At 41.5% G+C, this 23,597-nt stretch overlaps 1 protein-coding gene across 4 annotated transcripts in view; it reads left to right on the top strand.

Annotated features, from left to right (window-relative positions):
* The window catches only part of usp42 (ubiquitin specific peptidase 42), a 101,803-nt gene that overhangs the window by 16,096 nt on the left and 62,110 nt on the right, over window positions 1-23,597 (top strand). For 3 of the 4 annotated variants that reach the window (XM_078558855.1, XM_078558854.1, XM_078558856.1), the window contains exons 3-4: window positions 840-1,049; window positions 15,655-15,765. In XM_078558855.1, the coding sequence (XP_078414981.1) occupies window positions 840-1,049; window positions 15,655-15,765 (321 nt within the window). Of the gene's footprint in view, window positions 1-839; window positions 1,050-15,654; window positions 15,766-16,646; window positions 16,683-23,597 lie in introns of those variants that run through there. The other variant, XM_078558857.1, reaches the window with a different exon arrangement.

The raw sequence follows: 23,597 nt of genomic DNA, 5'->3' as shown, positions 1-23,597 counted from the left end.
TTTATGCTCGGGCTGTTAGATTAAGTTTTTTCGCAGTAAATCTTTGCAATTAATAAAGAAAGATCAAAGCCTTGCACAAACAAGTATTATCCATTCAAAAAATGTCACAGAAGTAGAACAAATTCATAAGTCTGTTCTAAAGTGGGTGCTTGGATATGAGAGTAGAGACAAGGGTAGAGGTATCTGATCTGTGTTGTATCTGACAATGGGATGCTGGATGTTGACACTGAATTCTCAAGTATTTGGCACAGACTGTGCCTCATTCAAAGCAGTTAATTTAATATTGCTATGAGCCTTGTACTAGTGCTGTAATTGAGACACGCAGCCTGAGAACTTTTCAGATCAAGTGCAATTTTGGGTTCTTTCCATTAAGGAGAAGTGTTAACCTTTAGCAAACACCCCTGCCCCGCAGTCTGGCAATCTGTTGGGAGTCCCGAGTAGGATACATACACTGAATAAGTTGGGAATTAGATATCCAATGATTAAGCAATGTAAATAACAGCAAAGCAAGAATTTAGTGCTTCAGAAATGAATTATCAAATTTGATATATATGATTTTGAATTTAGAGTAGACAACTGGCAGAATTTGAAACAATTGATACACTACTGCTTTTCCTTGTGCAAGGTATGTTTTTAGTTACCATGCAATTTAACACCTAAAGTATACTATGTAAAAAGCTCGAGAATTGCCATTTTTCCTTTTTATCCCCGAATCATTTTGTACAGTGGTGTAAATGGTGTATATGATGTGGAGTCCACCTTTTCAGTGTAAATAGTTGGCCCTGACAGGCTTTTAAAATAATTATTTTCCTCCATTAATTTTCCTTTTTTAATTTCAGATGTACTTGGCAGTGGTGATGGGATCGCACCTCCACAGAAAATACTGTTTCCAGCAGAGAAAATCTCCTTGAAATGGCAACAGATGCACAAAATAGGAGCTGGCCTCCAAAACCTGGGCAACACCTGCTTCCTAAATTCTGCACTGCAGTGTTTGACCTATACGCCACCCCTTGCAAACTACATGCTTTCCCGGGAACATTCTAGAACATGTATGTACTTACAGCCTTTTTGTCCTAAATTTTATTGCTGCTTCATTTTTTTCTCCCCATATCACATAGTACGCTCACCTCAGAGTGGGTGGGAGGAGAATTACCAGTTCCCAGAGTTGTTGTTTAATTTCTCTCTCCTAGGTCTGCTAGTATGACAGACATCGGGATGTCATTGTATGGGAGCTATGCATTTAAGTTCCTGACTGGGTTAGATAGATTTATGTTAGACAAGGGAGTCAAGGGTTATGGGGTCAAGACAGGAAAATGGAGCTGAGACCACAACCAGATAATCCATGTTCTTATTGAATGGTGGAGCAGGCTCGAAGAGCCAAATGGCCTATTCCTGCTCCTAAGTCCTATGTTAAGGAACATTGAGGAAGACAAATTTACAGTTACACCATTTCAAATTTGCTCTGAAGACTAGTTGTTACCTTAAGTGGTCCTTGGAAGAACTGATGGGCTTCAATATTTCGGGCAGCATATTCTGCCCATCATCTGGAGAAATGACTGGAACAGATGAAAATGGTTGTCATATATAGTGGAGGATGGGAATATGGATGGGATCTTAGTCATGATTGGTCAAGCTTTTGTGTTTGTAATAGGTCGGTTCATGCCAACATTCCTGCTGATTGGTTGGTACGTTACCATTCTTGCTACTGATTGGTTGACCATGTGGAATTGATGGCAGTGTGTTTCTTGAGTAAGGGTAGCCAGATGTTACTGGCAAGAAGGTCACTTTCTTTGGGGGCAGTGTGGCGCTAGCAGATTTCCATAGCCGCCTCTACACATCTTGTATGTCCAAATCCTTCCTGAAGCACCTTGAATGTCCATAGCCTCCCTGACACATCTTGTATGCCAGTATGTGATGGATAAGTTAAGTTCTTAACTCTCAATCAATATATATTCCATTGAGGAACAAAGACCCTACCAGAAGGATGCACCATTTGTGGCTAACTAAGGAAGTTAGGGTGTATCAAATTGAGAAAAAAGGTGTACAACACTGAAGATTAGTGGTAGGCCAGAAGGTTGGGAAAGTTTTAGAACCAATAAAGGATGACTAAACAATTAATAGAGGGAAAAATTGCTGTATCAGAGAAAACTTGCAAGAAATATAAAAACAGATAGTGAAAGCTTCCACAAGGTATACAAAAAAAATAGTAGCTAAAGTGAGCATTGGCCCTTTAGAGGGTGAGAGTGGAAAATGAGAAGTGGCAGAAGCCTTGAACAAGTATTTTGTACCCCTTTTCACAGTAGTGGACACAAAACACATCCCAAGAGTAGTAGAAAATCAAGAGGTAAATGGGAGGGAGGAACTTAAAACATTATCAGTATCATGAGAGAAAAAGTAATGAGAATACTAATGGGACTTGAGACTGACAAGTCAGTGGCTGCAGAGATGGAGGATGCAATTGGTTGTAATCTTCCAAAATTCACTAGATTCTGAAAGGCCCCAGCCAATTGGAAAACTGCGAATGTAATACCTCTGTTCAAGAAAGGAGGGAGACAGAAAGCAGGAAACCATAGACCAGTTAGCCTAACGTCTATCATTGGAAAAATGCTAGAATCCATTATTAAAGATGTACTAGCACGATCGGGCAGAGTCAACATAATTTTGTGAAAGAGAAATTGTGTTTGACAAATTTATTGAGAGTCCTTTGAGGATGTAACAAGCAGGATGGATAAAGGGGAGCCAGTAGATGTAGTGTAGTTGGATTTCCAAAAGGCATTCTGTAAGAAGCCGCAAACTCTTATCTTGTGTAGTAATGTTTATGATGTTGAGGTTGATATATTAGCATGGATAGAATACTGGCTAACTAATAGGAAAGAGTCAGGATAAATGGGCCATTTTCAGGGCGGCAAACTGTAATTAGTGGAGTGCCACAGGGATCAGTGTTGGGGGCCTCAACTATTTACGATCTATGTTAATGACATGGATGAAGGGACCAACTATATTGTAGCCAAATTTGTGACAAAAATAAGTAGGAAAGCAAGTTGTGAGGAGGATGCAAAGAGTCTGCAAAGGGATATAGATAAGTGAGAGGGCTTAAATTTGGCAGAATATAATGTAAGAAAATTTGAAGTTGTTCACTTGACAGGAAGATTGAAAAGCAGAGCATTTAAATAGAAAGACACTGCAGAATGCTTTGGGTACAGAGGGACCTGGGTGTCCTTGTACATCAGTCACAAAGTCAGCATGTAGATTGTTCAAGTAATTAGGAAGGCTAACTGAATGTTGGCCTTTATTGCAAAGCAGATAGGTATAAGAGTAGGGAAATCTTGCTACAATGGTACAGGACATTGGTGAGACCACACCTAGAGTACTGTGTACGGTAATGGTCACCTTACCTAAAGAGGGACATTACTTCGGAAGCAGTTCAGAGAAGGTTAATTCCTGATTCATTCATTGGCTGATTCCTGGGATGAGCGACTTAACTTATGAGGAGAGGTTGAACAGGTTGGGCCTATGCTCATAGGAGTTTAGAAGAATGAGAGGTGACTTGATTGAAACCCATAAGATTCTGAGGGGGCTCGACAAGGTAGATGCTGAGATGTTTCCCTCCTGAGGGAATCTAGAACCAAGGGGTACAGCTTCAGGATAAGGAGATGAGTAGGAATTTCTACTCTTAAGGGTTGTTAGTGTTTGGAATTCTCTTCCACAGCAAGCAGTGGAGGCTGGTCATTGAATATATTCAAAGGTTGAGTTAGACAATTTTTAAACAAGGGAGTTGAGGATTATTGAGGACAGGCAAGAAAGTGGAGTTAAGGCCACAATTGAGATTATTCATGATCTTATTGAATGGCAGAGCAGGCTCGAGAGGCTGAATGGCCTATGCTTGCTTCTATTTATTATGTTCTTACGTAAGGTTAGAGCTGGACCATTGGATGTGGTGGTTATTAAGTTGAGCATGTTTGACAATAGCTGGTGGCCATTGACTGTGTTTGAACTAGGTTTGATTCCTTGTGTCTAGTATGTAGGCTGTGGCTTGTTTTCCCCAATGTAGAAGTTCTCCAGCCACTGAGGGAAATCCATGCATCATATCACCAAATCTAAACAATTTCAGTAAGAGGATACAGTAAACCACAATTAACTCATCAGACACAATGGTCAGTTTTGACATCGGGCCACTGTTCACCAATGTGCCCATCCCAGAAGTTTTTTGTCTTCTCATCAAACAACATTTGGAAGAAGCCTCCTTATCCAAAAGAACTGTGGTGTCACCGGTTCAAATTTAGAATCTTCTACTGATGTGCCTAAACTCAGCATCATTCCCACTGATGAGGTTCCTATTTCAAACAAACAAATGGTGCTGCTATGGGATCTCCATTGTCACCAATTGTCACTTTATGGAAGAGTTCAAACAAGCAGCACTTCAATCAGCTAGGCTTAAACTTAAACTCTGGCTTTGATATATTGACCACACTTTTGCCAAATGGCAACATGATAAGAGAGAACTTAATAGTTTCAACACCTTAACAATCAACATTTGAATATTAATTTTACCATGGAGACAGGGTAGTAACTTTCCATACCATTTCTTGATGTTCTCATCAGTAAGTCCCATAGTGGTACACCATTATATCAGGCCTACTGTAAGCCCACTCACACTGACGTAGCTGAATTACAGGCCTTTCTATCATCCCTCCAATCAGTTTCCAGTACCCTTATTAGCAGAGCTTATTCCATCAGTGACAAAAAACATCTACAACAAGAACTTTGCCATATTAAGCCTACACTTCAACTCAGTGGATTCTTTTCACACACACACACCAACCAATTACTCGCTCTATAACAACTACTTCCATTAAGGCAAGAAATCGCACAGATTACAATGTATATTTAAGTCAGCAAATATAGAAGTCCAGCACACACCATCTAAGAAGGTCCACTCCATTCTTCATACTCATAAATACTCATAAATACAAGAAGCCGTGTTGCAATAAACCAGGAATTTACAGCATACCATGCAATTGCGGACTTGTTTACATTGGGGAAACAGGCTGCATCCTACATACTAGACTCAAGGAACATCAAACCTACTTCAAACACATCTGGTTCAAACACTGAATGGATCAAGTCAGCTATTGTATATCAAAAAAATGCTCAACTTTATAACTACCAAACTGGTCCAACTCTAAACTTAACTCGTCGGCCATGAAAATCTACCAATGCCACATCATCTTCCGTGACATCAGTGACACCTGGTTACCCTTACTCAAGAAATACACTATCATCCATTCTGCACAGTCAACCAATTGGCAGCAAGAATGTTAGCATGTACTGACCTATTACAAATACAACAGACTAACCAATCAGCAACAAGATCCTGCCCATATTGCCATCCTCCTCCATATATAACAACTACTTTCACCTGTTCCAGTTATTTCTCCAGAAAAGACAGCATACACTGCCTGCAACATCAAGGCCTATCAGTTCTTCTAAGGAACTCTTTTAAGGTAACAGCTTGTTTCAGAGCCAATTTTACGTGGTGTAACTAAATTTGTCATCTTCAATGTTACTGTTGTCGCCATGAAAACCTTTAACCAACTTTAAGGTTAGAAAGGTTATGTTATGACACCAATATTTATTATTCAACCCTAAATTATTGGCAGAAGCATTTTAAACATGAACTTAACACATTTTGCCCATCAACATTATAGGTGATTTACACTGTTGACTTTCATTAAGAATAGCCTAAGTCAAATTTCAAAAGTGCTGGGAGAGTTATTTCGGGTCATATGGTGGATTTCCTACAAGCTAGTATTGGATATATCCAAATATGTAGAAAGCATTAGATTCTTTTTACATCTACAGCTATATTTGGGTTGGGTGTACTCTATACTGAATTCTCTTGTTCTCCCTAATTTAATGTTTATTGTTATAATTGTGTTTTTTGTATACTGTTACAAGCTTTTGAACAACCGTCTGAATAGGTTCGCTCCTGCATATTATGGTTTAAAATTGTTTTTTTTATGTGAAATACATTTGCAACTCAGTTTACAGTGGAAGTGGGTATTTAAATGTACATGTTAAGTCTTGTAAGTACTGTGCTCATCCTGTGCCATGAAACAACTTTCGTTCATCTGATATCTTTAACACAAAGTTGCAAGACACTTTTCAGGCAACATGTATAGTAAAGGAAGAGATGCTTGTGTGGGAGCGAGTGATTAGGAGGAGGACCAAAAGCTTGGTGCAAGAGATGAGTTTTGCAAAAGTCGTACAGGAAAATGGGAAGTGGAAGGGTTTATGGCGGGGTGGCAAGTTTCACAGGAGGCCAGAATAAAGAAACGGAGCATATAGTGTGCAGTGAGCTGAAGGAGTTTGCAATAATCATGCAGGGTGAGGTTAAGAAAGGAAAAAAGATTTGCATTTATATGGCACTTTTAATGACCATTGGACGTCTGAAAGCGCTTTGCAGTCAATGAAGTATTTTTGAAGCATAGTGACTGTTGTAATGTAGGAAACACAGCAGCTAAGTTGTGCACATGCAAGTCCCACAAACAACAATGTGAAAATGGCAAGATAATCTATTTTTGTGATGTTGATTGAGAGATAAATTTTGGCCAAGGAGAACTCCCCTGCTTCTCTTCAAAATAGTGCAGTGAGATCTTTTACAATCACTTGAGTGCAGATAGGGTCTTAGTTTAACGTTTCACCTGAAAGAATTGTTATGACACAGCAGTAGGTAAAGCTGAGTTATTTAAAAATCCCAGAGGGAAACTTCAAAATGACTGTCATAACCTATATTTTAAGTGGTATGTTTGAGATGCAGCTCTAAATTCAGGAATCAGACTGCTAGTTCTCGAGAGGTTTTATATCAAAATACATGAGACATTTATTAACTTACACAAGTTAATATATATACATGGCTACAAATTACTAACATAACTTTTAACAAATTCCCAAACTAAGCTCCATTAAGGCAACAGCAACCCATAGACTTTCAGCGGACACCAGGCAAAGCATTTTCACCGTACAAATTCAAAATGAGATTCCTTTCATTTTGGTTCCTTTGCAGACACAGTGGTAGGCTTACAGGCTTTGATGTTACATGCTTCTGCCCTGCGAACACACAACTGCTATTGGTTATACCCAGCACATCTCATTGATTGTAAATTCTCATTGTATCACCAGCCCCTTTGAACTCCACCTCTTCTAACAATAAAACTGCTATCATAGTACCAATTTTATTAGTAATATAAACATTGCTTGGTCTCTGCTAGCTAGGTGCCAGATTTTACCCCCTTCTTGAACGCTCTATTCAACAAAATGCAAATGCACTCCAACTCTCTTACATCTCAAAACTAGTACACATCAAAGCACCCAGACTAGCTGGCTTTAATCCAGTTAAGAGACACCCATAGACTAACCCTCTATTTTAAAAAATATATATAATTTCCAATAATATTATATACATTAATATATGATTATATACATTAATCATGACAGGTTGTATCTCGGGCCCTGGAATGGGATGTAGTGGCATAGTGGGTGCAGTCACTGGACTGGTAATTCAGAGACCCAAGGAAATGCCCTGGGGACCCAGGTTCAAATTCAATAAATATCTGGAATTAAAAGTCCAATGATGACGATTAAACCATTGTCAATTGTCATAAAAACCCATCTAGTTCACTAATGCCCTTTAGGGAAGGAAATCTGCCTGGTCTGGCCTATATGTGACTCCAAATCCGCAGTAATGTGGTTGACTCTTGAACACTCTCTGAAATAGCCGAGCAAGCCACTCAGTTGTGTCAGACCACTACAAAGCCAATAAAAAAGAACGAAACCGGACAGACCACCTGGCATCGAGCTAGCCGCTGGAAATGACAACGGCAAGCCCAGCCCTGTTGACCCTGCAAAGTCCTCCTTACTAACATCTGGGGGCTTGTGTTAAAATTGGGAGAGCTGTCTCAGACTCTCAGACTAGTCAAGCAACAGCCTGACATAGTCATACTCACAGAATCATCCCCCCCCCCCCCCAAAACCAACAACCATCATCCTCAGCTGATGAATCAGTACTCCTCCATGTTGAGTACCACTTGGGGGAAGCACCAATGGCAAGGGCGCAGGATGTACTCTGGATTGGGGACTTCAGTGTCCATCGCCAAGAGTGGTCAACAAGAAGGAAACACATACTTGGCCTCATCCTCACCAACCTGCCTGCCCCAGTTCCATCTGTCCACAACAGTATCGGTAGGAGGCCATCACACAGTCCTTGTGAAGACTAAGGTCCTTTCTTCACTTTGAGGATGCCCTCCATGTTGTGTGGCACTACCATGTGCTAAATGGGATAGATTTCAAACAGATCTAGCAACTAAAGACTGGGCAACCATGAGACGCTGTGGGCCATAAGCAGCAGCAGAATTGTATTCGGCTACAACCTGTGACCACATGACCTGGCATATCCCCCACTCTACCATTACCACCAAACCAGGGGATCAACCCAGGTTCAATGAAGAGTGCAGGAGGACATGCCAGGAGCAGCACCAGGCGCACCTAAAAATGAGGTATCAACCTGCTGAAGCTACAACACAGGACTACTTGCGTGCCAAACAGCATAAGCAGCAAGTGATTCCACAACCAACGGGTCAGATCTAAGCTGTGCAGTCCTACCATATCCAGCTGTGAATGGTGGTGGACAATGAAACAACTCACTTAGGAGGAGGCTCCACAAATATCCTCACCCTCAATGATGGAGGAGCCCAGCACGTCAGTGCAAAAGATAAGGCTGAAACATTCACAATAATCTTCAGCCAGAAGTGCCCTCTTGGCCTCCTCCAGAGATCCCCAGCATCACAGATGCCAGGCTTCAGCTAATTCTTGATATCATATGGAGTGAATCAAAAGAGCTGAAGGTACTGGATAGTGCAAAGGCTATGGGCCGTGACAATATTCTGGCAATAGTATTGAAGACTTGTGCTCCAGAACTTGCCGTGCACCTAGCCAAGCTGTTCCAGTACAGCTACACTACAGGCAATGTGGAAAATTGCCCAGGTATGTCCTGTACACAAAGAGCAGGACAAATCCAACCCGTTCCAATTACCACCCCATCAGTCTACTCTATCAGTAAAGAGAAGAAAGGGGTCATCAACAGTAATATCAAGCAACACTTGCTTAGCAATTATCTGCTCACTGACGCTCAGTTTGGGCCCCTCCGGGGTCATTGGAAATATATCGCTGTTCCTTCACTGTCGCTGGGTCAGAATCCTAGAGCTCCCTCCCTAACAGCACTGTGTGTGCACTTACACCACAAGGACTGCAGTGGTTCAAGAAGGCAGCTCACCACCACCTCCTCAAGGGCAATTAGGGATGGCAATAAGTACAGGCCTAGCTAGCGATGCCCACATCCTGTAAATGAATTTAAAAAAACTTGGGAGAGAATGCTTCCACCTTGGCCAGAGCTGACACTATATGGAAGCATGGAGATGCTTAAAAACAGGAGTTGCAATCTTTAAAATTGATGCATTGAAGGACGCGGAACCAATATGGGTCAGCAAGGTCCAGTGTTATGGGGAGCACGGATTAGTATGAGACAACATACATGCAGCAAAAGTTTGGAAAGTTGCAGTCTAAGGAAGGTAGGAGAAAGAAAGCCAGAGTAGTTGAGCCTTGAGGTGGCAAGGTGGGCAATATTGCAGAGATGGAAGTAAGTGGCTTTTTTGATAGGACGTGGGTTACGAACGTACGAATTAGGAGCAGGAGTAGGCCACTCGGCCCCTTGAGCCTGCTCCGCATTCAACAAGATCATGGGTGATCTGAAAGTAACCTCAACCACACATTCCTGCCTACCCCCATAACCTTTCATGGCCTTATTAATCAAGAATCTACCTAGCTCTGCCTTAAAAATATTCAAAGACTCTGCTTCCACTGCCTTTTGAGGAAGAGAGTTCCAAAGACACTCAACCCTCTGCGAGAAAAAGATTCTCCTCATCTCTGTCTTAAATGAGTGACCCCTTATTTTTAAACAGTGACCCCTAGTTCTAGATTCTCCCACAAGAGAAAACATCCTCTCCACATCTACCCTGTCAAGACACCTCAGGATCTTAAAGGTTTCAATCAAGCCGCCCCTTACTCTTCTAAATTTCAGTGGATACAAGCCTAGCCTGTCTATCCTTTCCTCATAAGACAACCCGTCCATTCCTGTTATGTGACTAAGATGTAGGGGTAGAAGTAGGCCATTCAGCCCATCAAGTCTGCTCTGCCATTCAGTGAGGTCATAGCTGATCTGATAATCCTCAACTCCACTTTCCTGCCTTTTCCCCATAACCCTTGATTTCCTTACTGATTAAAAATCTCTATCTCAGCCTTGAAATATACTTAATGACCCAGCCTCTACAGTCCTCCTCATCTTTGTAAGACTTCCCTATTTTTATACTCCATTCCCTTTGAAATAAAGGCCAACATTCCATTTGTCTTCTCTATTACCTGTTGAACTTTTATGCTAGCTTTTTGGAATTCATGAACGAGAACCCCCATATCCCTCTGTGCTGCAGCTTTCTGCAGTCTTTCTCTATTTAAATAATATTCAGCTCCTCTATTCTTCCTGCCAAAATGCATAGCCTCACATTTTCCCACATTACTTTATCGGCCATGCTTTCATCCACTCGCTTAACATCTCAATATCCGTCTGTAGACCCTGTGTCATGCTCATCACTTGCCTTCCCACCTATTTTTGTGTCATCACAAACTTGGCGCTAGTGCATTCACTTCCCTCACCCAAGTCATTAATATATTGCAAATAATTGTGACCCTTGCACTGATCCCTGTGTGGCACTCCACTAGTTACAGGTATTAATCTGGTAAACCTTCTCTGAACTGCTTCTAACGCATTTGCGTCTTTCTTTAAATAAGGAGACCAGTACTGTGCACAGCTCCTGATGTGGTCCCATCAATGCCCTGTACAACTGAAGCATAACCTCCGTACTTTTGTAATGAATTCCCCTCACAATAAATGATAACATTCTATTAGCTTTCCTAATTACCTGCTGTACCTGCTTACTAACCTTTTGTGATTCATGCACAAGGACACCCACATCCCTCTGAATCTCAGAGCTCTGCAATCTCTCACCATTTAGATAATCTTTTTTATTCTTCCTGCCAAAATGAACAATTTCACTTTTGCCCACATTATACTCCATTTGCCAGATCTTTGTCCACTCACTTAACCTATCTATGTCACTTCGTAGCCTTCTTACGTCCTGTTCACAATTTACTTTCCTACCTAATTTTGTGTCATCAGCAAATTTAGCAACCATTCCTTCAGTCCCTTCATCCAAGTAATTTATATAAATTGTAAAAATTTGAGGCCCCAGTACTGATCCTTGTGGCATACCATTCATCACATCCTGCCAACCAGAAAAAGACCCATTTATGCCAACTGTTTCCTGTTTGCTAGCCAATCTATCCATGCTAATGTGTTACCCCCTACACCATGAGCTTTCATTTTCTGCAGTAACCTTTGATGTGGCACTTTATCAAATGTCTTCTGGAAATCTAAGTACAGTGCATTCACTGGTTCCCCTTTTCTCCACATGTGACTTCCTCAAAGAACTCCAGTAAATTGGTCAAACATGATTTCACTTTAACAAAACCGTGTTGACTCCGCCTGATTGCCTTGAATTTTTCTAAGTGCCCTGCTATAACATCTTTAATAATAGCTTCTAACATTTTCCCAAGGATATGGGGTAGACCATTTAGGACTGAGATGAGGAGAAGTTTCTTCACCCAGAGAGTTGTGAGCCTTTGGAATCCGTTACCACAGAAAGTAGTTGAGACCAAAACATTATATGTTTTCAAGAAAGAGTTAGATATAGCTCTTGAGGCGAAAGGGATCAAAGGGTATGGGGAGAAAGCGGGAGCAGGCTATTGAGTTGGATGATCAGCCATGATCATAATGAATGGCGGAGCAGGCTCGAGGGGCCGAATGGCCTAACCTGCTAGTTTCTATGTTTCTATGACGGATGTAAGGCTAACTGGCCTATGGTTTCCTGCTTTCCGTCCCCCTTTTTGAATAAAGGAGTTATACTTGCTATTTTCCAATCTAATGGACCTTCCCCGAATCTAGGGAATTTTGGAACCAAAGTCCATCCAGACCCTGGGATTTGTCAGCCCGCAGCCCCAACAATTTGCTCAGTACCACTTGCTTGATGATTGTAATTTTCTAAAGTTCCTCCCTCCCTTCCATTTTCTGATTTACACTATTTCCTGGATGTTACTTGTTTTCTCTATAGTGAAGAATGAAGCAAAATACCTGTTTAATTCATCTGGCATATCCCTACTTTCCATTATCAATTCCCCAGACTCACTTTCTAAAGGATCAATGCTCACTTTGTTAACTCTTTTCTTATTTAATATCTATAGAAACTCTTACTTATCCGTCTTTATATTACTACCTAGCCTTCTCTCATACTCTAATTTTTCCCTCTTTATTAATCTTTTTGTCATTTTTTGCTGTTCTTTATATTCTTTGCAATCCTCTGACCTGCCACCCGTCTTTGCGTAATCATATGCTTTTTCTTTTAAGTTTGATACTGTCTTTCATTTTTTTAGTTAACCACAGATGGTGGGCTCTCCGTTTGGAATTTTTCTTTCTCATTGGAATGTATATATTGTGTCTTCTGAAAAATCCCTTTAAATGTCAGCAACTGAACTTCTATTGACCTACCCCTTAACCTCATTTGCCAGTTCACTTTAGCTAGCTCCGCTTTCATGCCTTCATAATTGCCCTTATTTAAATCTAAAGTACTAATCTTGGATGCACTCATTTTTCCCACAAAATGAATGTAAAATTCAATCATATTATGATCGCTGACACCTGGGGGTGCCTTCAGTAGGAAGTTATCAATTGATCTTATCTCGTTGCTCAGTACTAGGTCTAATCTAGCCTACTGTCTGTTTGGCTCCAGAACATGCTGTTCTAAGAAACTATCCTGAAAACATTCTATGAACTCATCTACGCTACCTTTGCCCACCTGATTTTTCCAGCCTATATGTAGATTAAAATCCCCCATGATTATTGCTGTATCTTTCTGGCAAGTTCCCTTTATCTCTTCCTTTATACTCCTGTCTTACTGTGTAGTTACAATTAGGGGACCTGTACACCACTCCCACAAGTGACTTCTTGCCTTTATCAACCCAAGTCGCTTCTAAACTGATTTCCTGAACTTGGGTCACCCCTCTCCAATGTGCTAATACCACCATTAGTTAACAGAGCCACCCCTCCACCTTTTCTAACTTCCTGCCCTTCCTAAATGTCACATACCCTTCAATATTCAGGTCCAAGTCTATGTCATCCTGTAGCCATATCTCTGTAATGGCTATCAGATTGTACTTATTTATTTTTATTTGTGCCATCAGTTCATCTGTTTTGTTTCTAATGCTACATGCGTTTAGATGCAGAGCCTTTAGTTTGGTCCTTTTATTATTCTTGTTGTGTCTAGCCTTATCTCCTGATTTACTCTTAGATTTATACTTTGTCCCTTCCTGTCACAGTCTGTTTATCATTTCCCATATTAATACCCGTCTCTCTTGCCTTGCCTCTACTCTTTGGTTTACTACATCTTCCCAAATTCGATCCCTTTCCCCCACAATTCAGTTTAAAACCCTCTCTACTTCCCTCGTTAGGCAGCTTGCAAGGACACCAGCCCCAGCACTGTTCAGGTGTAGACAGTCCCAATGGCACAGATCCCACTTTCCCCAATACTGGTGCATTGCCCCACAAACCGGAAGCCACTTCTCCCACACCGGTCTTTGAGCCACGCCTTCATTTCTCTAATCTTATTGCCCTATGTCAATTTGCACGTGTCTCAGGTAATAATTCGGAAATAATTACCTTTGAGGCTCGACTTCTTAATTTGGTGCCTTGCTTGTCAAACTGACAATGCAGAGCCTCCTTCCTCATCCTGCCTATTTCATTGGTACCTACATGGACCACGACCACTTCCTCTCCCTCCCTCTGCAAGTTCTTCTCCAGCCCTGAGCACATGTCCCGAACCCTGGCACTGGGCAGGCAACAAAGCCGTCTTGCTGTTTGCTACAGAGAACAGTGTAAATCCCCCTTACTATACTGTCCCCTACTAACACTACATTCCTTTTTGCTCCCCACTTGGATGGCATCCTGAAAATTGGTGCCATGGTCAGTTTGCTCAACCACCCTGCGGCCCCATCTCATCCAAACAAGCTAAGGGAACCTCAAACCTGTTGGACAATTGCAGAGGCTGACACTCCTGCCCTCGGGGTCCCCTTACCTGCCTCACTCACAGTCACTCCCACCTGTCCCTTGCCACTGACCAAATCAGAAGACCCTATCCTAGGTGGTGTGACTGCCTCCTGGTATAAATCTTCCTGCTAATTTTCTCCCTCCGTGATGAGTTGCCGAGCCTGCAGCTCAGTCTTCAGTTCAATGACTTTGAGCCAAAGTTCCTCAATCCGCAAACACTCTCAGTAGATGTGTTTGCCCTGGATCGCAATGTTATCCAGGAGCTCCCACTTGCTGCGGTCTTGACACATCATCTGCCCTGCCATCCTTAATGTGTTTAAATAACTAATTATATTAATCACTTATTTATGTTGCTTTCTTATATATTTTATTAACTTTACCACCAAATTGTGTACTATTTTAAATCTTCGGGATAGAATAGAAGTTAGCCAATTACCAGATACCAAACAGCTAGCTCCTTTCCCTGAAATGGAGCAGGAACCAATTTCTATGGGGTGAGAAAGATAGAAAGAGGAAACGAACAACTCTTTCTCCCTCTTCACCAAACTCCGCTCTCACCAAACTCCTAGTCTTCACTCAGTCAATTGCACTCCGTTTGCCAAGGAAGCTCAGCTTGAAGTTGAACAGAATGTTATGGTAATAGACATTCAGGTTTAACTTGAGTGCGTAGCTAGCTAGTTGGATGGAATCAATGACAAGGAAACGGAGTTTGTGATGAGTATCTGTAATGAGGACCAGCTGATCACTTCAGACTTCACTACAGAGATGATGGAAATACGTGGTGCAAATGTAGATCGTGGAGGTATACAGCTGTGTATCACTGGTGTCAATGTGGAAGTTGACCCCATGTCTGCAAATGACGGTACCGTGGAGCAGCACACAGGTGAGAGAGCCAAAGTCAGATTCTTAGGGGTCTCTGAAGATGACTGCAAGAGTGGGAAAAGCAATTGCTAGAGATACTATTTAGACAGGTAGGAGTGGAAGCACGAAAGGGCAGTTCTATTGAGCTGAACAAGGAGAGGGGTTAGAGGAGGATGATGCAGTCAACAGTGCCAAATGTAACGGAATTGAAGAGGGATAACGTACCAGTATCACAGAGGATATTAGAAGAGGATTTGGCTAGGACTGTTTTGCATTTTTGTATGAGAAGGTCAGAAGTTGGACTGGAGTGATTCAAACAGTGAGTTGTAAGAGAGGTGGACACAGCTGATAGAGGACTACCTCAGAGCAAAGGAAAATGAATGCTAGGTGGTAATTGATGAAGGTGAAAGGGCGATTCATATAACACTTGTACAAAATTGCCTTGCTAGCTTCCCTGTTGCTGTAAAGCAACATATTGCCTGATTCATTTTGAGTGAAGAATAATTATCATTGCTTTTCCTTTGTAGGTAATGAACAAGGATTCTGTATGATGTGTATGATGCAGAATCATATCACCCAGGTCTTCTCCAGTTCTGGAAATGTCATCAAGCCTATGTCTGTCATTAACGACCTCAGACGTAAGAATGGTTTTTTTCCTTGCAGTAACTAACCTCAAACTATCAAAATAGCAATACACTGCAACCTCCATTATCTGTCATAAAGTAGCACTCCATAATGTTGAAAAGTGGTAGATAATATTGTCCCCAAATTTTTATCATAGATTTATGATATAAGAATACACTTGGGCACAGGATTGAAAACTAATCCAATACAAGTGACATAAACTGAGTTCAACTTTTCTTGTCCAGTAAGGTTAATTTAGGCCAGGAGGAGATTGGTATTAGCAAGCTGTGCAGTAAAGTTTTGCACAATAATTTTGTTTGTTAATTGAATCTTGATAATGGATGTTCCACTGTATATGTAGAATTTGAAAACCTTAATGCCTTTCATGACATGAAACCATTGGTTTGTAATTTTTGTGGAAAAATGGGCATAATACAATTTCTCCCAAAACTCTTCTTTTAAAAACTCCCAGTATCCCATGTAGCAAAAATACAATTTGATTTAACAGTTCCTCAAATAGTAGACCTGCTGATAAGGGAGGGTTTCTTAAAATGCTGTACCAGATACAAGCTAAGTTTAAGGGCTAATGTAAGAAGGTTTTGATGTACAGTTTTGTATTTTTTTTTAAATAAAAGGAGCTTCATTGATATTACATTCAAATAACCCGAGAACTCATGAGGACTTTCACAGAACTCGTGACTTCCCATCTGTTATCTCAGGGGTTCCTTTTGAAAATGGGCATGCTTGGTGTGCTGGACTGTGCTTCTGTAGACCTTTATACATGAACACTAACTTATCACCTCAGTAACTTATCATTTTATCTGATTTTCACCAAACTTGATCAGTGATTTTTCTCTTCAGACTCGTGGTACCTTTTGATAAATCAGTAGGTGAACTGGATACAGCACCTAAGCACTGACTCGTGACCTCAGTAAGTTAGCATTTATTAGATTTTTACCAAACTTATAAGGAACTTCCTCTACACTTAATGCGTTCATTAAAAATGGGAGAAACTTTGCATTTGTGATTACTGATTTGATACCCTGATCAATACAATTTGGAACATGCCAAAAAATACCAAAATGCATATTGCAAAATGACAGGCATACACAAAACAAAGTGCTAAAACACATTTTTTGCGAGTGCTGAATTGTTGAAAATCAGGCCCTTTTAAGTTTTAAGATAACCTTTTAATGACTATGTCCTTATTCTCTTGATACTCTTCTATAAAATTTTCTGCCCTCTTGATTCTTCCTATGTATAAAATATAATTCTGTGCTACAGAAGGATTGAAACTTTCTGAATCACTGGTATAATTTTCTACAGGCAAGAAAGAGTAGAGCTTGTGTTAGTTTCTCCCAGCAGTACCCTTTAAAATATTTCAGGATTGGAATAAATCATTCATAATGATTTGCTTAATGAAGAGATCCACTTCTTGTCATTAAAGCTGCTTGCATTATTGCAAATAGTTTATTTATTTGGGATGATTTGGAGGAATGCGGCAAAAGCAGAGTTTGGTTGGCAGGGCTTTGATTGGTATCGTTCCATATTGGTCTGGCTGGAGTTGGTAATGAAGGGGGTCACGCCAACGGCCACTATTCTGTGTTGCAATGTGTTGTGTTGATGCTTTCAGTGCATTCGTATTAGTCATCTCTTTTTAGAAACTATATAATTAATACTGTGTAGGCCATACAAATGCCAACTCTTGGTAAGGAACTTTGAAACTTTCTAGAAATAGATGGAGGCCACCAAAAGAAAAGTTAAATGAAATTAAAAATGTGTGCATTCTTTCTCTTAATGGATATAATCCCTTCAATTGCTGATTGGTACAATGATGGCAATTCATAGAAACTTAGGCATTCTGTGAATTTTGTTTCAAAATGCACGTTCTTTAATTCCTTTTACAGTACTTTATTATTGCTAAATACAGTTCAGCATAGCTTCAGTTTGCATACCATGTGGCTCTGAGATTTGGATTCAAAAGGACCTTCCATACCACTGTGGTGAACCAAAAACCTGTTGTTTTAACAGGCCGCCTCCTGAGGTCCTCAGCGTCACAGATGTCCATCTTCAGCCAATTCGATTCACTTCACGTGATATCAAGAAACGGCTGAAGGTACTGGACACTGCAAAGGCTACGGGCCCTGACAACAAACTGGCAATGTTGAAAATTGGTAGATAATATTGTCCCCAAATTTTGATCATACATTTATGATACAAGAATACACTTGGCACAGGATTGAAAACTAATTCAACACAAGTAGCATAAACTAAGTTCAGGCAAGCTGTGAAGACTTGAGTCCAGAACTAGGGTCCCCCTGACCAAGCTATTACAGTACAGCTACAATCCTTCAATGTTGAAAATTGCCCAGGCACGTCCTGTCCACAAAAAGCAGGCAAAATTCAATCTGGCCAATTGCCGCTCCATTAACTTTTCTTGTTCATCAACAAATTGATGGAGAATATTGTTGACAGTTCTATTAAGCGGCACTCACACAGCAGCAACTTGCTCACCAATATTCAGTTCGGTTACATCAGGGCCACTGTAACACCATAGAACCATAAGACATAGGAGCAGAGTAGGCCATTCAGCCCACCGAGTCTGCTTCACCACTCAGTGAGATCATGACTGATCTGACAATCCTCATTTCCACTTTCCTGCCTTTTCCCCATAACTCTTGATTCTCTTACTGATTAAAAACCTGTCTATCTCAGCCTTGAATATACTTAACAACCCAGCATATACAGCCTTTGCGGTAAAGAATTCCACAGATTGACTACCTTCAGAGGAAATTCCTCCTCATCTCTGTCTTAAATGGGCGACCCCTTACTCTGCGATTATGCCCTGTGGTCTAGATTCCCCACAAGGGGAAATAACCTCTCAGCATCTACCCTGTCAAGCCCCCCTAAGAATCTTATATGTTTCAATAAGGTCACTCCTCATTCTTCTAAACTCCGATGAGGACAGACCCAAGTTACTCAACCTCTCCTCATAAGAAAATCCCTCCATACCCAGGATCAACCTAGTGAACCTTCTCTGGACTGCCTCCAGTGCCAGTACATCTTTCCTTAGATAAGGTGAGCAAAACTGTTCACAGTATTCTAGGTGTAATCTAACTAGTGCCTTGTGTAATTTTGGCAAGACTTCCCTATTTTTACACTCCATTCCCTTTAAGTAAAGGCCAACATTCCATTTGTCTTCCCTATTACCTGCTAAACTTGTATGCTAGCTTTTTGGGATTCATGCATGAGGACCCAAGTCCCTCTGTGCTGCAGCTTTCTGCAGTCTTTCTCCATTTAAATAATATTCAACTCCTCTATTCTTCCTGCCAAAGTGCATAACCTCACATTTTCCCATATTATATTCCATTTGCCAAGTTTTTACCCACTCATTTAATCTGTCTATATCTCTCTGTAGACTCTGTCATCCTCAACACTTATCTTCCCACTTATTTTTGTATCATCTGCAAACTTGGCGATGGTACATTCACTTCCCCCTGCTCCAAATCATTAATATGTATTGTAAATAATTGTGGCCCCAGCACTGATCCCTGTGGCACTCCATTTGTTACAGGTTGCCATCCTGAAAATGCCCCCCTTATCCCAACTCTGTCTTCTAGTATTTAGCCAAGGCTCTATCCATGCTAATATACTATCCCCAACACCATGGGCTCTTATCTTATTAAGAAGCCTTATGTGCGGTACCTTATCGAACGCCTTAAATCCAAGGGCAGGATGTTTTGAGTCAGCGTGTGGGGGCGGGCCCGACACACAAAATGACGCCGGTCGTGCATCCCGCAATATTTCATTCAGCAGGCGTGCGCCAGAGTCGGCTGCGCGCCCGCCGATATGTAAGCAGCCTATTAAGGTCATTAGGAAAGTAATTCATGTCATTAGTAATGCTGCCCATTCAACCTTAAGGTTGGCGGACAGACGAAAAGGCCCAGCAGCCTTCGTGTTTTTTTAGAAAACCTCATCCACGAGGGGAATGAGGTTTCCTATAGCTTTTATGAAATAAATAACTTTTTTTCCTAAGTATAAAACCATGTCCCATCTCATGTGACACGGTCCCGAAGGGACATGTTTAAATACATTTTTAAACCTTTAATTTAATCTTTAAACATCGATTGCCTTAGGGAGATTGAAGTACTCTTTCGCCCGCATACACTCTCCCCGCTCCCACCACCTGCACAGGTAGCGCTGAGCGCTATGGCTCGCATATTACACTGGGCGGGCCTTAATTGGCCTGCCCATTTAAAATGGTGGCACGGAGTCGACCGCAGGCGGCGATTGGCCCCACGACCACTCCCGCCAAGCCTGGCCACCGCCAGAAAAATTCAGGCCCAAATATATGACATCTACTGGTTCCCCTTTATCCTGCTTATTACCACCTTAAAGAATTTTAATAAATTTGTCAGGCATGATTTCCCCTTCATGAAGTCATGCTGACTCTGAATTTCTAAATGCTCTGCTATTGCAATCTTTATAATAGACTAACATTTTCCCAATCACAGATGTTAAGCTAACTGTCCTATAGTTATCTGTTTTTTGTCTGTCTCCCTTTTTGAATAAGGTTGTTACATTGGCAGTGTTCCAATAGGCAAGGGGCCTGTGTTCACTTTGGCCCCTCTCTTCCTTTTTATATATTTAAAGAAGCTCTTATTGTCTGTTTTTATATTACTTGCTAGTTTATCCTCAAAGTTTATTTTCTCCCCCTCTTATTTTTTTTGGCCATCTTATGTTAGTTTTCAAAACTTTCCCAATCCTCTGGCTTACCGCTAATTTTTTGCCACATTGTTTTTTCGTTCAATTTGATGCTATCCTTAACTTTCTTGGTTAAACATGGTTGGTTTATCCCCTTTCTAGAATCCTCCTTCCTCACTGGGATATATCTTTGTTGTGAGTCATGAACTACTTTCTTAAACGGCTGCCATTGTTCATCAACCGTCTTTTCTGCTAAATTCCTTTCCCAGTCCACTCCAGTCAACCCTGCCCTCATTCCTTTGTAATTAGCCTTATTTTAAGTTTAGCACAGTTGTTTCCCACCCAAGCTTCTCACTCTCAAACTGAATGCTAAATTCTACCATGTTATGGTCACTGTTTCCTAGGGATCTTTTACACTTAGATCATTTATTAAACCTGCCTCATTGCACATTACCAGATCCAAAATAGCCTGACCCCTAGTTGGAACCAGAACATATTGTTCTAGGAAACTGTCCCGAATACACACTATGAATTCTTGCTCGTGGCTACCTCTGCCAATTTGATTTTCCCAATCTACATGAAAATTAAAGTCACCCATAAGTAATGTACTGCCTTTTCTACATGCCCTCATTATTTTCTGATTCCTACAGTATAGCTACTATTAGGGGGCCTATAGACTACTCCCAGCAGTGTATTCTTCCCCTTGTTATTTCTTACTTCCAACCATATGGAGTCTCCATCTTCCGATCGAAGATCGATCATTTCTTGCTATTGTACTTATTCCATCTCGTGTTAACAAAGCTACTCCATCACCCTTTCCTTTCTGCCTGTCCTTTCGAAAAGTCACAGACCCCTGAATATTTAGTTCCCAGCTTTGATCTCCTTGTAACCATGTCTCTGTAATGGCTGTAAGGTTATACCCACTAACCTCTATTTAGGCCATTAATTAATTTATTTTGTTCTGAATATTACATGCATTTAAGAGCCATTAATTTTGCCATTTTACCATTCTTTCCCCCCTATGACCCTACTTGCAGCTGTTTTTTTATGTTTGTACACTTTGTCCCTCCCTGCCACACTCTGGATATCATTACCTAAATAGCTGCCCTGCAATGCTGCCATATCCCCCTGCTTTGTAAGCCTATGTATCCCCTCTCCAGAATCACCCCCCCCCATTTTGTTTAAAGCCCTCTCTACAGCCCTAGGTATTCGATTCGCCAGGACACTGGTCCCAGCATGGTTCAAGTGTAGCCTGTCCCACTGGAACAGCTCTTTTCTACCCAGTACTGGTGCCAGTGCCCCATGAACTGAAACCCATTCCTCACACACCAATCTTTGAGCCACGCATTTAACTCCTTGACTTTATTTACCCTATGCCAGTTTGCCCGTGGCTCAGGTGGCAATCACAAGATTATAACCTTGGAGGTTCTGCTTTGTAATTTAGCTTCTAGCTGTTCAAATTCTTTCTAGTCCTATCAATGTCGTTGGTACCAACTTGGATGATGACAACTGGATCCCTCCCCTCCCACTCTAATTTCCTCTCCAGCTCTGAGACATGTCCTTAACGCTGGCACCGCGTAGGCAACACAGCCTTAAGAACTCACGCTCATGGCTGCAGAGAATAGTATCTATCCCCCTAATTATACTGTCCCCTACCACTACTACATTTTTATTTCCTGCCCCCCCCCCCCTTGCCATTTGAACGGCTCCCTGTACCATGGTGCCGTGGTCAGTTTGCTCATCCTTCCTGCAGTCCCTACTCTCATCCACACAGCTTGCAAGAACCTCATAACTAACTGTTGAACAATTGCAGGGGCTGAGGCTCCTCAAACACTACCCCCTGGGTCCCCAAACCTGCCTCAGCTGCAGTCACACCCTCCTGTCCCTGATCACAAACCAAATTTGCATTACCTAATCTGAGGGGTATGACCGCCTCCTAGAGTAAAGTGTCCAGGTAACTTTTCCCCTTCCTGATGTGGCACAATGGCTGCAGTTCGGACTCATCTCCTCAACTCAGATCTGAGTTCCTCAAGGTGCAAACATTCACTACAGATGTGTTCGCTCTGGATCACCTTGGTGTTCAGCAGCTCCCACATGCTGCAGCAGCAACACATCACCTGTCCTGCATTTGCTATCATATTTAATTTAATTTATTAGTTACTCTAGTATCGCTGCTCTTTACGCTATATTGTAATTTTTTTAAACACCAGTATCGATCTTATACTTAACAAGCTATTTTTAAGAAAAAGAGAGAAAAAAGACTAGAGACTTAAACACAAGCTAAAGACCTTACTTTTACTTTAAAGACTAGAAATACTCACCAGTCCGTTGCTTTCCCTGCATTCGTGTCACGTTGTGGTTTGTGACGTCATACCGCCGCTGGCCTCAACGCAGGTAGGCCTCTCGATCTGCGCCATTTATCCTCCCACTCGCCTCTCGCTCAGAATATACTATTTTGAGCCTTAGGAATTGAATAAACCTTAATCACTTACCACATACTCAACAGTTAATGATTTTGGGTGGAATGCCATCATTTCCTGGGGGCTTTACAACTGGCAAAGATGGCCCTGGCCTTGGTCAGCTCTACTACGTTGGACTTGCTGTCCAGCTCCTCCACAACAGAAAAGTCTGGAATGGTGCTGAGATCTTGAGTGACAATGTTCCCCTTTGCATAGAGTTCATGGTAGTACTCCACCCATCTTTCCACCTGCTTGCGAGGTTCAGTGATGATCATCCCTGTCTTTGTCTTCAATGGGGCTGATTTGGTTGCTGCTGGGCCTTTTGCTTTCTTGGTTTCTTCATACATCCCTCTATATCCCCTGATTCAGCAGCAGGTTATATGCTGTTGCCGAGTTTTAACAGCAGAAATGGACAGTCTGCTGTGACTTGATTCTGGCAGCTCTGAGCATCTAGGTTTTATTTGCTAGGGACTTGCTCATGAGGGCTTGTTACAGTAACTGACTTTGTTGCGATAAATAGCTCCATTTCAGTCCAGTAAGCCTCTGATCTCTCTCTCCCCGTATGCAGTGAGTGCAGAGTCATAAATGGTGTTGTGCAGATGATCTCACTTTGACACCATACGCTGGCCTTGGCCATTGTCTATGGATGTTGGGGAACCCCTGGGTCCTTTCTGGGTCAGTGG

The sequence above is a fragment of the Cetorhinus maximus genome, chromosome 15, assembly GCF_964194155.1.
Source record: "Cetorhinus maximus chromosome 15, sCetMax3.hap1.1, whole genome shotgun sequence".
Lineage (NCBI taxonomy): Eukaryota > Metazoa > Chordata > Chondrichthyes > Lamniformes > Cetorhinidae > Cetorhinus > Cetorhinus maximus.
The sequence above is the reverse complement of the archived record's forward strand: the minus strand, read 5'-3'. Positions and strand labels throughout refer to the sequence as shown.